The 13,413-nt window shown below is 33.4% G+C and overlaps 1 protein-coding gene across 6 annotated transcripts in view; it reads right to left on the bottom strand.

Moving 5' to 3' along the window:
- RICTOR (RPTOR independent companion of MTOR complex 2) overlaps window positions 1-13,413 on the bottom strand; it is a 162,247-nt gene continuing 148,834 nt past the window's right edge. For 4 of the 6 annotated variants that reach the window (XM_037799499.1, XM_037799498.1, XM_037799503.1 and 1 more), the window contains 6 exons: window positions 13,276-13,360; window positions 12,279-12,512; window positions 6,378-6,533; window positions 5,944-6,067; window positions 4,627-4,765; window positions 1-4,509 (listed from right to left, as the gene is read on the bottom strand). In XM_037799499.1, coding sequence (XP_037655427.1) covers window positions 4,435-4,509; window positions 4,627-4,765; window positions 5,944-6,067; window positions 6,378-6,533; window positions 12,279-12,512; window positions 13,276-13,360 — 813 coding nt within the window. In that variant the 3' untranslated portion in view covers window positions 1-4,434. The remainder of the gene's footprint in view (window positions 4,510-4,626; window positions 4,766-5,943; window positions 6,068-6,377; window positions 6,534-12,278; window positions 12,513-13,275; window positions 13,361-13,413) is intronic. The other 2 variants (XM_037799501.1, XM_037799500.1) reach the window with 1 other exon arrangement.

A 13,413-nucleotide genomic window follows, 5' to 3' on the forward strand; every position in this document is an offset into this window, starting at 1 on the left:
TTTTAAGAATTTTAAGTCCATTTTATTAACAATGTATCCCTTTGATAAAGTTATGCTTCAGGAGGCTTTTAATGCCCTTGACATAAACTGTACACATTATACAAAAACAATAAAACCACAAAAAAAATCAAGGTGAGCAAAACCATTTGGGGACAAATCTTATTTAAATTATACACAACTCAATGAAATAGTCTTACAGAAAATATATAAATACTTTTTCTTTCTATGTTACAGTTATACAATATAAATCAGATTTCAATGTCTGTTCAGTGACCTACAAACACCAGAACCTCCAAATATGTAGCAGCGTATTACTAAATAAAAGAAGAAAATCATGTGGGCAGGGAGCAATAAGTCAGTTCTTTTTTCACAAATCCCTTACCACTTTTTAGAACTAATTTAGACATTTTGCTTTACAATGCAGCTTTAAGATTTCAGATACGCCAGTAATGGAATATTTTTCAACTGTATCTATGAAATTTTTTAAACCATCCCACCCCAAGACTTTGCATTTTGTGCTGAAACAGCCTATTTAGTGGCAACATTGTAAGGTATGCTTTTTTTGGCATAAATTATATTTTTCAAAGTAAATATTTTATAAAGAAAATCAAACAAAATGTGCAATTTGTGCATGCTTGTGGCATAGCTATCCACCTATATTATGAAAATACTCCAGAGGGGAAGGGAAAAAAAGAAGAGTTTGTGTAAGTCATATTAAGCCTACCATGAATGAAAAATACCCTGGGAACCTGGAACTGAAGGAAAACAAAAAACAAAACAAAACCAAACCATGCTTCTAGAAAGAATCTCATAGATTTAGGTATTCTTTGATATGCATTGCTATTTAATTTCACTGGTATGCTTTTATAATGAAATTCTCACTGAAGTTAAATTAAGATAGTAACTATATTCTGTGAATGGGGAGACAATGAAGACCTTTCCCAACTTACATTTTGGAAAATCTGAAATGTTCACTCATTTCAATCATCTCTTTTCATAAAAAAGTCTCTCTCAATAAAGTTTACCTTTTATTTTTCCCATATTTCCATGGATTGTGAATTTGAGACAAAACTGGAAGCATAGGACCAACGGGGAAAAAAACCTTACCTCCAAAGGAAATTTCCCAAGGTAGCTTACAAAGCTCATCTCACACAAAATTAGCACCTCACTCTTACTATGCAAAAATAACTGTAGTTATAATTTGAAAAACAGAACATCTGATTGGTTTTTTATTGCTTAATGATCTGTGCTTTAATGTGGGGATAAAAGGCATCCTCTGAATGTAACGAAATAAAATTTTATACAAATAGCAGCAGACAAATCTAAGTAAGCATGGACACTTCATTGTTGAATACTCTTGCCATTGTGACATGCTCTGAAAACTCAGCTTTAATTATCTCAAGCTTTGGATAAGAGCTGAAGACTATTAAAGCCTCCATTTCACATTATGTACACATTATGTCAGAATAACTAATATAATAATGTATATACCTCCAAAGAGCCTCTTTTAAAGTCACTGACTTACAGAATGTCCTTGTGCTACCAATTTTTATTAGAAAAACTTTAATTAGGAAGAACAAACTTTTTCCCCCTTCAATCTCTCTACGCATAAACAGGAAATAAAAGCATAAGACATTTTAGACCATATTCTACAAATACTAAATTTCTAATTTCCTTATTTATCAGTATTTACTTAGTATGTGAAGTGGAAATCTGTTCTTAAAAACAATTTCAATTAGAAATGACAATTCACTTTACAATTAGAAATTCACAGTTTACAACCAGCACAATTGCCCAAATTCTTTCAAATTATTCAATTACCAATAATACAAATTTATATGGACTAAGGTTAATTCTAAAATCTTGAAAAACTACAGTATTAACATTATTTTGGTATTCTATAGTCTGGTATTATTATTATTTGTAGAAAAATTTTCAATTATTTCTATTACCACTGACACCATTCCTAACCTTTTCTGCTATAATTTAATATTTTTAAACATATAAATTAATCACTTGGCACTGCATGTGAGCATTTTTCATAAAAGTCTACTTTTATATAAACAAGTACTCAAAGAAAACGATTAGACCTGTCAGTGAAACCAAGGATAAACCAAATAGTACTATAAATTTAAGTGTAGATATTTTATTTTCTTCATTTACTAATAACCACACAAAGCTCTGTCTCCCCAAACTAAGTGCAATAGGCAGATATGATGAGTATAAATGTCTTTCAAAGTAACAGTCAAAAACTGTTCAGGCTAATAACTAAGCCTTAATTTCAGGAAGGCTGACCAGGGGTGGGAGTGTGGGGATGAGGCTGCAGATACGTGACAAAAACTAATTACTGGTCTAACTTTAAAGGGATTAAACCACAGATTTTATACTCTATATTAACTGAGGTAGTGTTTAAAATGAATGTCTTAAATATGTTAATCCCATTATGAATAAGATTACTACATTACTTCCTTTGGAGTTTTTAACCACTATTTGGTCTAGTATCTCTGACATTTGGTTCTCTGGAAAGGCAGTTTAATTATCCAAGACCAAAGACCAAGGTGACACAGGCAACATTCTTAGAAGTACTGTTGACATTTAAATAAACATGTGGGTTCAATGATAAATTAAAATTTAAAAATATTATTTGTTTTATCTTTAATTGGCTTTTGTGAGAAAAAATCTGAAGAGCCACTTTTTAACATAAGCAGCAGCTTACAGCCCTTATCTGCTTTGTTACAATGTAAATTGCTACACAGTGCACGTAAGAACAATTCACTGAAGTGCAGTCAAAGAGGTGTTATGAAGTGAGATAAAATGCTTCACCCCAACAGGAACTTTCAGTGCCAGTAAATTAGAAAAAAAAAAAAAAAAAAAAAAAAGTCTCTCTGTGACTTAGAATTTCTAGTTCCTAGGGTTCTTTACAGAGATCTCAAAGAACAAACCCATTACAAAAAAATACCAGCAATGTGGGAAAATATTTATCAATGTGCTATGACTATGTCAAAGCTGATGTCTAATTGTAAAAAATGGTATACACAAATGAATTAAAAAAGAGTCCTAATCAGTCCAGCTGGATTTTTACTATTTATATATAGATTTCAAAAAGATAAACCTTTCATTTACAAGCATTCTAATGATGATGGCCATGCTATTTTATATACAAATTTGCATATATGTTTAATTCCTGTAAAGATTTCCAAATATCTTTAGACATACACAAGTTAAACAAATAAACAATGACAAAAAAAAAAAAAATCCTTGCCCTCATCAACTTAACACTTTCACAAATGTGATAAAGGCAATTACTGTAATTCATAAACTCATCTATCACTGCATTTAATTTGTGCAAAACAAGAACACTATTATTAAAATAAGTCACTGCTGCTTTAAAATTTGGTACTTAAGGCTTTTCACTACAATTTTTAATCTTAATAATCAGTTTTATTAATGATTTTTTAAAAGGAAATATGGCTTTTCTTTTCCCATGGAATGATTGTAGACAAACTTATCTTTTCCTCAGGAGATTCCAAGGGTTATTTAATGCTTTCTTTTGCTTTGGGGTCTAAATTATAGTGGTTGTTCAAGTTCCCATTTAAGACAATAATATGGTAAGTCAATGAAAACCAAAGTCCACTGAAAAATATGAATTCTACATCGAATTTCACCTGAATTATAAAATGATTTTCTGATTCTAATCAGGAACTGTAGTGAAAAACCTTAGTGGGTTCAAATAGCCTACAATAATACATTGCAACAAAGTTGAAGAGACAGAAAACAGATAAGAATCTTTATGCAATTCTAATAACATAAAAATAACTTATATAAGTCTCGGGTTTTTGAGGCTCTTCTTTCGCTTTGAGGTTACAAACCTCCGAAGTAGTGTTACAAACATTAAGAAAAATGTGGAAGGGCCAAAGTTCCCCCTCTAATAACCAGCAGTTACAGCATACCCCACTGTGGTAACAGGATGCAGCCTTAGAGACACAATTCCTAGTTTCCACAAATTAGTGAACAAACAAGGCATCTTTATATTTACCCTAAAAAAAAGAATTCAGAAGTAATTGTGTGAAGGGTGCTTCTGTATATCCTATCATTGTTCCACTGTCATTATGCTCTTAAAATGAAAAAAAAAAAAAAAGAAAAGAAAACCTATGTAGGTATTCAGTGCTTGGCTCTTGCATACAATGGTAACTAAAACTCACAAAACTGTGGTAATGAACACTGAACCTCCCAAAGGGCTCAATAGGGGTGAGAAGGAAGTTGTTTTGGTTAGGGAAGTCAGCAGTTCCAACTGTTCATGTACCAGTAATCGCTGGAACAGTGTACAGAAGATACTCCTGTCTTTGCTGCCCAGTCAGCATTTTCTGAGGCTTTTAGGAAATCCACAAATACGAATATATATAGTGTGTATCTATATACATCATAAATATGAGGTCAGGATTCAGCAGATGTATCAACTGTAGTTTGCTTTGGTGGTATTGCCAACACAGCCTCTGCTTCTTCATGCATCTAGGAAAGAAGTGGTAAACTGCTAATGACTCTTGAGCACATAAATGGATATAATCTGTCAGTTCAAACGCAGAATTAATCTTAGAAGACATATTTCAGAAGTACAAATCTACTTACTTGTAAAAACTGTACATCTTGAAATAATTCTTGTATGAACCTCCGACATGGAAGTCTAAATGTGCAGTGTGACAGCAAATGGGAAACCTCGGAGTAAAGGCATATGTCGTCAAATGTTTGAGGATACTTCTCCTTAATTCTAAAATCAAAGAAAAGACTATTATGTGATAAAAATTGTAATCATGGTTTACCTATTTTTCCTCCAAAGTACCACTTACTTTTAAAAATAGCTTTTCCTCCAGATATTGATTAAACTTTATATGAGGTGAAGGCACAAGAATATAAAATATTAAGGATTCCTACTTCACACTTAAATTAGATATTTTAAGTTGTGGGTCTTTTAAAATTTCAAAACTTGAATGTTTACTGGAAAGTAGGAATATTCTTTTTTATGGGCATGAGGAATTGCAAAATTTATTATCAACCTAGAATGACCCAAATATATTAAAAATTAAGTTTAAAAATAGAATTGAGGTTAGTTAGGATTACAATTCAGAATCAGCTGTGGGGTTACAGTGGAGGGAATAGACAAGTTAAGGCCCCACACCTAGAGCTTCAGGCCAGGAACCTTGTAGCGGGGTGCTGGCATCTGCATTATTATTTTTTTAAAGCCCCACAGGAGACCTAAGGTGCATTTCTTTTGAGAAATACTGTTCCAAATAGTGCAAATCAAAGATGTTGAAGATTTGGTCTGAATTTCCTTTTATCATGTGGCTGAGATTTAGAAAAATGATAAAAATTCTGCAAATTTTAAAAAGAGAAAGAAGGAAAAAGGAAAACAACTAAACCAAGAAAATACCATTTGTTTTAAATAAACCAGGTTTCCTCTAACTTTTTGGTCTTAGGACTTTACTTTCTTAAAAATTATTGACGACCCAAAAAGCTTATATTTTGTGGGTTATAGCAATTGATAATTGCCATATTTGATAAAATGGAGAAAATTTTAAAATATTTATTAATTCATTAAAAAAATACCCATTATATGGTAATATAAATAAAAAATATTTTAAGGAAAAAATAACTATTTTCCAAAACAAAAACAAAGGAACAGAATGATTTTGCTTTACATTTTTCAGATTTCTTTAAAGTCTGGTTTAATAGGAGATAGATGAATTCTCATACCTTCTTCTGTATTCAATCTGTTGCCATATGTTGTTCTGACTTACATTTCTGAAGAAAATTTAGCCTTTCATGGGTATATAATTGAGAACCACTGATGTAAGCTGATTAATTTAACTTTTTAAGTATTTCAAATATCTTTTTCACCATAAAGCAGAAACTAACAATAAACAGCACTCAGGCACATAGTTTACTCACGTTAGAAGCCCAGTTTCATGACACTTAGTTGAAACTGAACTACTCAAGTTAATGACTAATCTTAGAACTTCTTTTCGAAGGAGTATACGGCACATTGGTGTATCATCTGGAATTGTTTTAACACCTGAAAAAAATATTTCAGTGTGAAGTTAAATATTTTATATATATTACAATAGAAAATAATTCTGACTCATGGAATTTGTTTTTAAACTTCACTAGTTAAATATCTAACACTGAGTTAAACTGTACATAACTTGCCATCACGCTGGGAGCAAAATTCTTTCTAATAAAATCAGGCAACTAAGAGTCTGCTGAATATGCCTCACTAAAACTGACTTGTCATAGTTTTCAGACAATTTTAATCTATAGTATTTATGAGAAAAATCTAAGTATAGTTGTATTAACAGTGCTTAGATTTGAATCTGAAAACTCACCCAGTAGCAATTCTGTGCTTTTGGTGCTGCTGGCTGAGCCTTCTTGAGATACTCCATCACTGCATCCAGAAATCCCTGAAAACTTAGAGGGAACCACTTCTAAGGGATTATGGATAGTCTGCTCACACCAATCAGAATATGGAATGTCTTGAAGATCTTGAGAAAAAAAAAATTACTTTCATTAAAGTACAATAATGGCTTAATTCCTGTACTTGCACTATATAGAGGAGATGATTCCTTATAATTTCTTTCCAGTTTTCAACAATTACTTTCCAAAATGAAGATTTTCAAAGCAGATTCAGACTATTCAGATAGTGATTGCTCAGATAGTGAAATCTGCTGAACTATTAAGACATTTATAAATTAGACCTTATTTTCTTAAATTACAAAAGTAATATATGAATATGTGATTATTCAAAAAAATCAATTAAAGATGTACATAGAAAAAAATGAAGGCAACTTTTTATCTAACCCCTCTCCCATTCCTCCCATCCCCACCTAAATTCCCCTCCCCATAAGTAAATACTGTTAAAATTTTGAGATATAAAATTTCAGATCCTTTACTATTTTATATTTTCTTTTTCTTGTGCATGTATTAGTGGGATTATACTATTCGCATTATTCGATGACTTGCTTTGTACCTCATTTAATAAGTACCACTATAAGAATAACACTTCATTGCCTTATCTAAAGTTCAGTTCATTCCTTAGTATTAAATTTATATACTACCCATGAATTTTTAAGGTAATCCTAGAAGGGATTTTGAAATCAAGTGACATTAAATTTTTTTTTTTAATTTAAAAATTTCCTAAGCACTTATACCAAGTCACCCAATGACTAGAGCAAATGGAAATCAAGAAGTCTTTGGTTATCCTTTTAGAAAGTAACATTGGACATCCCATAAAATCACACAATCTTAATGTTGTAAGAAATCTTGGAAATTAGTTAAAGCTTTCATTTTATGAAAGAAAACAGATTCAGAGAGAGACGACACACACTCAGTAGAAGGACAAGACCTTAGGTTTTCTTAATAACTAGCCCAGTGCTCTGTCCACTACAACACATTGTCAGAGTGGAGGGGGAAAAAGCTGTATTTTTAAAGGCCCAGGAAATTAGACCCATGTCAAAATGCACTACCTCTCCCTATCTTGATTTCATTTCATCTCAGCTCTAAGCACTTTCTAAGATTACTATATAAATAATACTAAGCAGAAAATGCTTCAGGTCTTTGGAAAGAAGAGCTATAAATTTAGTATAGTCCTGAAATTTCTATTATTAAGGAAATTATATATCTGTCAGGAACTTAAAAATGCTACTTAAATTACACATTGATTTTGAGGTGTTCAAAAACAATTTTTCACGTAGCTTTCTTCAGTAATATTAAATAACCAAATAAGAGGTGAATATGTTATCTGAGTCTCAATTGATGAGCTACCTAGGAGAAATGACAAAACATTCTGGCACAAATTACAGTGAAAATTGTATTTTTCTCAATTGACATGTTTCTGAAAAGTTATATATGAATTAGTTTATTTCAGCCTCACCTTCAACCAGTGATTTCTAACATTTCTAACCTGTTCAAATCATATCTGACTTCTAAAGGTGCCAATCATTTTCATTAAAAAAAAAAAAAAAAAAGCATTCTTCTAGCTAAAACAGGTTCCAAAAATAGTTTATCCCATTGGGAGATGTGAAACAGCATTTTAAGTGTAATGATAACAGAAGGTTCTTACTACACGGGGTATTTGGGGGGAAAAACATGCTAAACCACATCAATAAAAACTAAAAAAAAAAAAAAAGAAATAATTACATACGTTGAAAGGAGACTTCAGAGAACATGTGGGCAGAATATGGGCACTATAAACTGGCAGGATAAGGAAACCAAAAAAATCTTGGAATTGGGGAAACGAACAGCTCACAGGTCTACCTTTTCTTATACACTGAAGATGTCTATGATTCAGCTTAACACAAAACTTTGCATAAAAGATTGAGGATATTTACCTTTAGGAACTTTTATTTTCCGTTCTCTCTTAAGAAGCACTCCATGCAATGAACCTTAGGCACACTTTCACTCAGAACATTTTTTTTTCAAGATTGTTTTTAATTTGGCTCGAGTTTTGTCCATAAACTAAAGCGCTTTATGTATATGGCTGAAGTTCAGTTTCTTAACTGAAGTATTTGCTTTTATTGTTTTTTCTCTTTTAATTAATAATATTCTAGCTTAGCTTTATTTTTAATTAAAAAATGGAGACAAGAAGCCTAGGACATACCAGACCCTAAACAAAAGAGATTAGATGCTTTCTTTACTCCATGTGGCTCAGCAAAAGGCCAGCTCCAAACAAATACTACCGTATCTGGGAAAGAATCATCTGGGCTAACTCAGAAAAATCATAAGCTAAATTTTCCTACCACAAAGCAACAAGTCCCAAAATAGCTTAGGGGAAATGCTGAAACAATTGTTCTGGAAAAATTAAGAATTTCTCTGAGGAGCTCTATCTCTAATATACATAACCACCAAATAACCAATTCACCTGGGCACTGGGAAATGTAAAAGGAAGTGAGCAAGGAGATTTTTCTTAGAAGCACAGTGAGAGTGCCATAACTGAGTGATCAGAATTTATGAGAATAATATTTCTAACATAAACAATTTACTATGAGTTACCATTTACTGAGAGGTTACCGAATGCTAATCTTGCATGTTATTAAACATCAAAAGAAATCATAAGGTAGGTATCATTATTCCCACTTAGAGATTTAAACAAAAACAAAAGTTCAGCAAGATTGGGTAACTTGCTCAAGAACAAACAACTAAGTGAAACAGCTTGAACTTAATACTAAGTCGTCTTTATTCCAAAGCTCACCGCTCTGCTATACTATTTACCCCTGTAGTCTTCAGTGTTTCCTAAGCCCTAGCATTTCCAGGGACCACTTTAAAGGTTACCACTTCGGCCAGGAGAAGGCCAAGTGAATGGGGCTCCACCTCACCCTTCCCCTAACACCCTTATCTGTATACCATAGGTCTTTTGTATAGATTTTGATTGGAACATGGATTCTAAAGCTAAAATTTTGAAAACCACCACTGTCTATTTTGGTTTCTACATAATTCTCACAAACTGTCAATTTAATAGTCTAAACATTCAAACTGATCCTCTTGCCATCACCTTTTATAGTTGGTTTTTCTTTTTCTTTTTTTTTTTTTTTTGCTGATGCTCCATCTTTCAGAGAAGGATGGTTTAAAACACTCATTAAGTTTCCTGCCAAAAGTTGGTTAACTAGTCCATAAACTTATTTCAACTACACTAGGGGGAATTTGGTGGTATGTATAAATAAGACCCAAAAGAAATGTAATATTAAATTTCGAAAGGAAAATCTTTTCCCTTACACACAAGAATCACAATTTATGAGTGTCTCTGACAGCGTGAGAACACAGAATAAAATATGTTACTATATACCCTATTTGAATGGTCTTTCCTGTGAGCTTTAACATTTTCTGACCCCCCTCTGCCCCCCCACCACCACCGCCACCACCAGACTGGAAGTTTTAGAGAATAAAAATCTGTGTTCAACTCCTGCCATCCTTTACAATGATCATGGCTCCAATAGCAAAGAAACTATTTTTGTGTTATCTGTCATGGAAGATAAGGATGTCTTCTTCCTGATATACAACATCCTTACCAGAGCCCAAAGTAGTGCTTCTCAAACTTTACTGTGTTTAAGAATAACCTGGGAGTCTTGTTAAAATGCAGATTCTGATTCTGTCATCATGGGGTAGAGCTTGAGAGTTCATCTTTTTAACAAGCTCCTAGGTGATGCTGATGTTGCTGGCCCACTGACCACAGTTTGAGTAGCAAGGGCTCTGAAGAGCATGGTTTCTGCTTATCTCTCTAGATTCATCTTGTACCTTCTTGCATTCTGAGCTCCATTCACGGAGGTGTCCTTTAATCCCTTCTACTTCCCATGCTTGCTCACATAGGGGGACATTTGCTCACACTGTTCCCTGTCTACAATTCTCTAGACTCCCATCTTCAGCTAGTAAGCTTCTGCTCATCATTTATACTACAATTCAACAATAATTTCTCAGATATCTCTACCTTGACCTGCCTACATGTTCAAATTTCTATGCCAGTATGCTGTACCTATCCTTGATGGCACTTGTTACAATTGTGGTATATTTGAATAGTCAATCAATCAATGTATTTCTTTCCCCACTGGACTACAGCTCAAAAGGCACAGGAACAGTGTCTTTTTTTACTGCCCACAGTTGTTTTTCCAGCATCTACTATGATGCCTGGCCCACAGTAGGTACGTAATATATGTAGAGTGCATGAATGATTAGAGTTCAGTGACTTTTCAACAATTAGCCTCTCCTGCTTCACATCTCTAAGATGGGTAAACTGTACCGACCCTGCTCTCGTCAATTTAACACCTCTCATCACTAGAATAACAAGCTTGGGGGCCTATGATGGCTGTGCTGTGAGGAGAGCCTCTCCAAACCTGCACAGTGTCTCTCACAAGTCCGAAACTTTAGAATACTCTGCTTGACCACTCTACCAGCTACAGGTCATAAACGAATTAAAACTAGTTGTGATTGCCTTTTGACTAGATAATTAGGGGGGTGGTTTCCTGTTTCTGGTTAAGTAAGTGGAAAACAGTATAGTAAAGCTGCATAGTGAGTGCTTTATAAGTATTTGTTGAATTTGAGTAAATTAAGAAACAGAACTCACAGGTACTAAAAACATCATGAGCGACATATAAAGCAAGTAACTTAAAAGAGGATCTTCTCTACTGTGTGTAATGCATTAGAACAATACTTTCCCAAACTTTTTTCACTACAGAAAATGAAAATAATGACAGTACACCAGGTCCCTGGACAGGGCTAGTCACTGTGGCTAGTCTAGGGGTTTGTAAAACTTAGGCCCCACAGGGACAAGGAACCATTGATAGGAAGCTCTGAATTAGAATATCAGGAGGAATTTGGTAAAGTGAATCAGAGAATCTGATCATCACTAGGATTTTCTGAGGATGGGTAACTTATATTCACTGAAAAAGATATCTATGGTAACACTTTAACATATATATATCATATATACATAATATATATATACACCCACACACTAACTTTAAATTGCTACTACGTGCTTCTTGTTTATTCATATAAAAAAGCTGAATCTGGTTCTATTTTATGTACTCACCAAGTACATACTGAGTACCTACTATGCAAAGCAATATGGCTAGGTATTAGAAACATAACACTGAAAGGATATGATGGACCATGCCCTGAAGGAGCTTACTGACTGGAAGAGAAACAAGTAACCAAGCAATAATTACCTTAACTATCACAAGAAATCTATGTACAAAAAGCAATGAGAGCAAAGAGGAAGAGTGTCAACACTCAACTTAGAGAGTCAGAGAAAAGCTTCACAGATTAAGATATTCCTGACACTTAAGATAAGGTGGACTTGTGTGTGTGTGAGCTTGTGAGCTGGCATGGGTGTGTGGGAAAGGGATGAGCAAGGATGAAGTAACAGAGAAAATATGCTTTTCATGCCTAGAATCATGAAAAAGAGCACAGTTGGTTCAAAAACTACAAGTCAGTAGTAATGGTGTGTCAATTATAATTTGGAGACTGGAGAGATCAGAGTCCTGTATGCTAAGCACAAACAGCTGATAAAGAAATGAAAATAGATTAATCCCAGGCAATAGTAGGAAAGATGAATTGGAAGGGACCCAAACTGGTGACTGAAACACAAACACTCCAATTGGGTGATGCTGAATGATTAAACTAAGGCTGAGGTAGTGAAAATGGACTAAGAGGGGATAAGCAATATTGCTAATGGATTACTTGTGAATGGAGCAGATTCAAATTCAGGAGGATTCAACCCGAAAGACATAATCACTCACCTGAATGACTACATATTGCACTTAGCTGGTTACTGGGCTGGAAACCCAGAATTTCGATACAGACACAATAAAGGCAGTTATCATCTGTATGCTCCTGTAGTCCGGTGTCTTCTGTACTTTCTAAAAACAAAGAAGCATCTGAATGGATTGAATTCATTATTTCCGTAAGACTCATCTGCTGTCGCAGCAAGTGAAAAGAGTTTTTTACAAGACCTCCAGTTCCAGATGGAAGACCTGCACATAGTAAATATAAAACACAATCCGATATAGTAGAATGATACTTCTTTCAAGGTGCCTTAACCTATGTGAAATTTTAAAGGAGAGACATTAGGGAAGAAAACCAGAGCTTTTTATGGTTCAAAATCTATTCTTAACTGGGGAGAAAAACGAATAATTTGCTTTAAATTATGAAAATAACTAAAATCAGCAGATTTGTTTATATTAAATTTAATAAGGGGTCTTAAAAAATGGGAAATAGTATAATTAAGGCATTGTTTCAATTATCCTCTATATATGTCTAAAGTAATAATTCTGAGCATAATGTACCTATTAAAAATAATCATCAAGATTATGAAGCTATGAACCCATGCTTAAATGTATATATTCATTAAAATAATAAAATTCACAGTAAGAGGTCATATAATTTCTAAGTACTTTTTTAATCCCTCTCCTCAACCCAAACAGTTGTGTCTTAGATATGTGAGGATTAATGTCACAAATGTTTCATGTATCATATTTTTTAAACTGAAACAACTGATTTCTTCAGAGACAGGTCACATAGTAGAAAAACACACCTTAAGTCCTTCATAAGTCCTCCACAAACATTTATTGTAGTTTAATTTTAGGTTGACTCAAACAATTATCTTGGTATAATTTTTTAAGTTGGCCCAAACATGGTTGTATCTGAATTTCTAGTGTTTTTCTAATACATAGAACTTTGAATCTTTTCTTTTTCCAATGTAAAGAGAAATCTCATGGAACGAAGACCACACATTACCTCCTGCATCATGGGCTAACATTCTTGCAGCTCGATCATCATGTGGAGATATGTTTTTTGTCTGAAAATAGGGAATATCTTGTACCTAAAATAGACATAAATCATGGTAAATCCTGCTATAAAAAGAAGTCCACTTTA

This window comes from Choloepus didactylus, chromosome 11, assembly GCF_015220235.1.
Source record: "Choloepus didactylus isolate mChoDid1 chromosome 11, mChoDid1.pri, whole genome shotgun sequence".
Taxonomy (NCBI): Eukaryota; Metazoa; Chordata; class Mammalia; order Pilosa; family Megalonychidae; genus Choloepus; species Choloepus didactylus.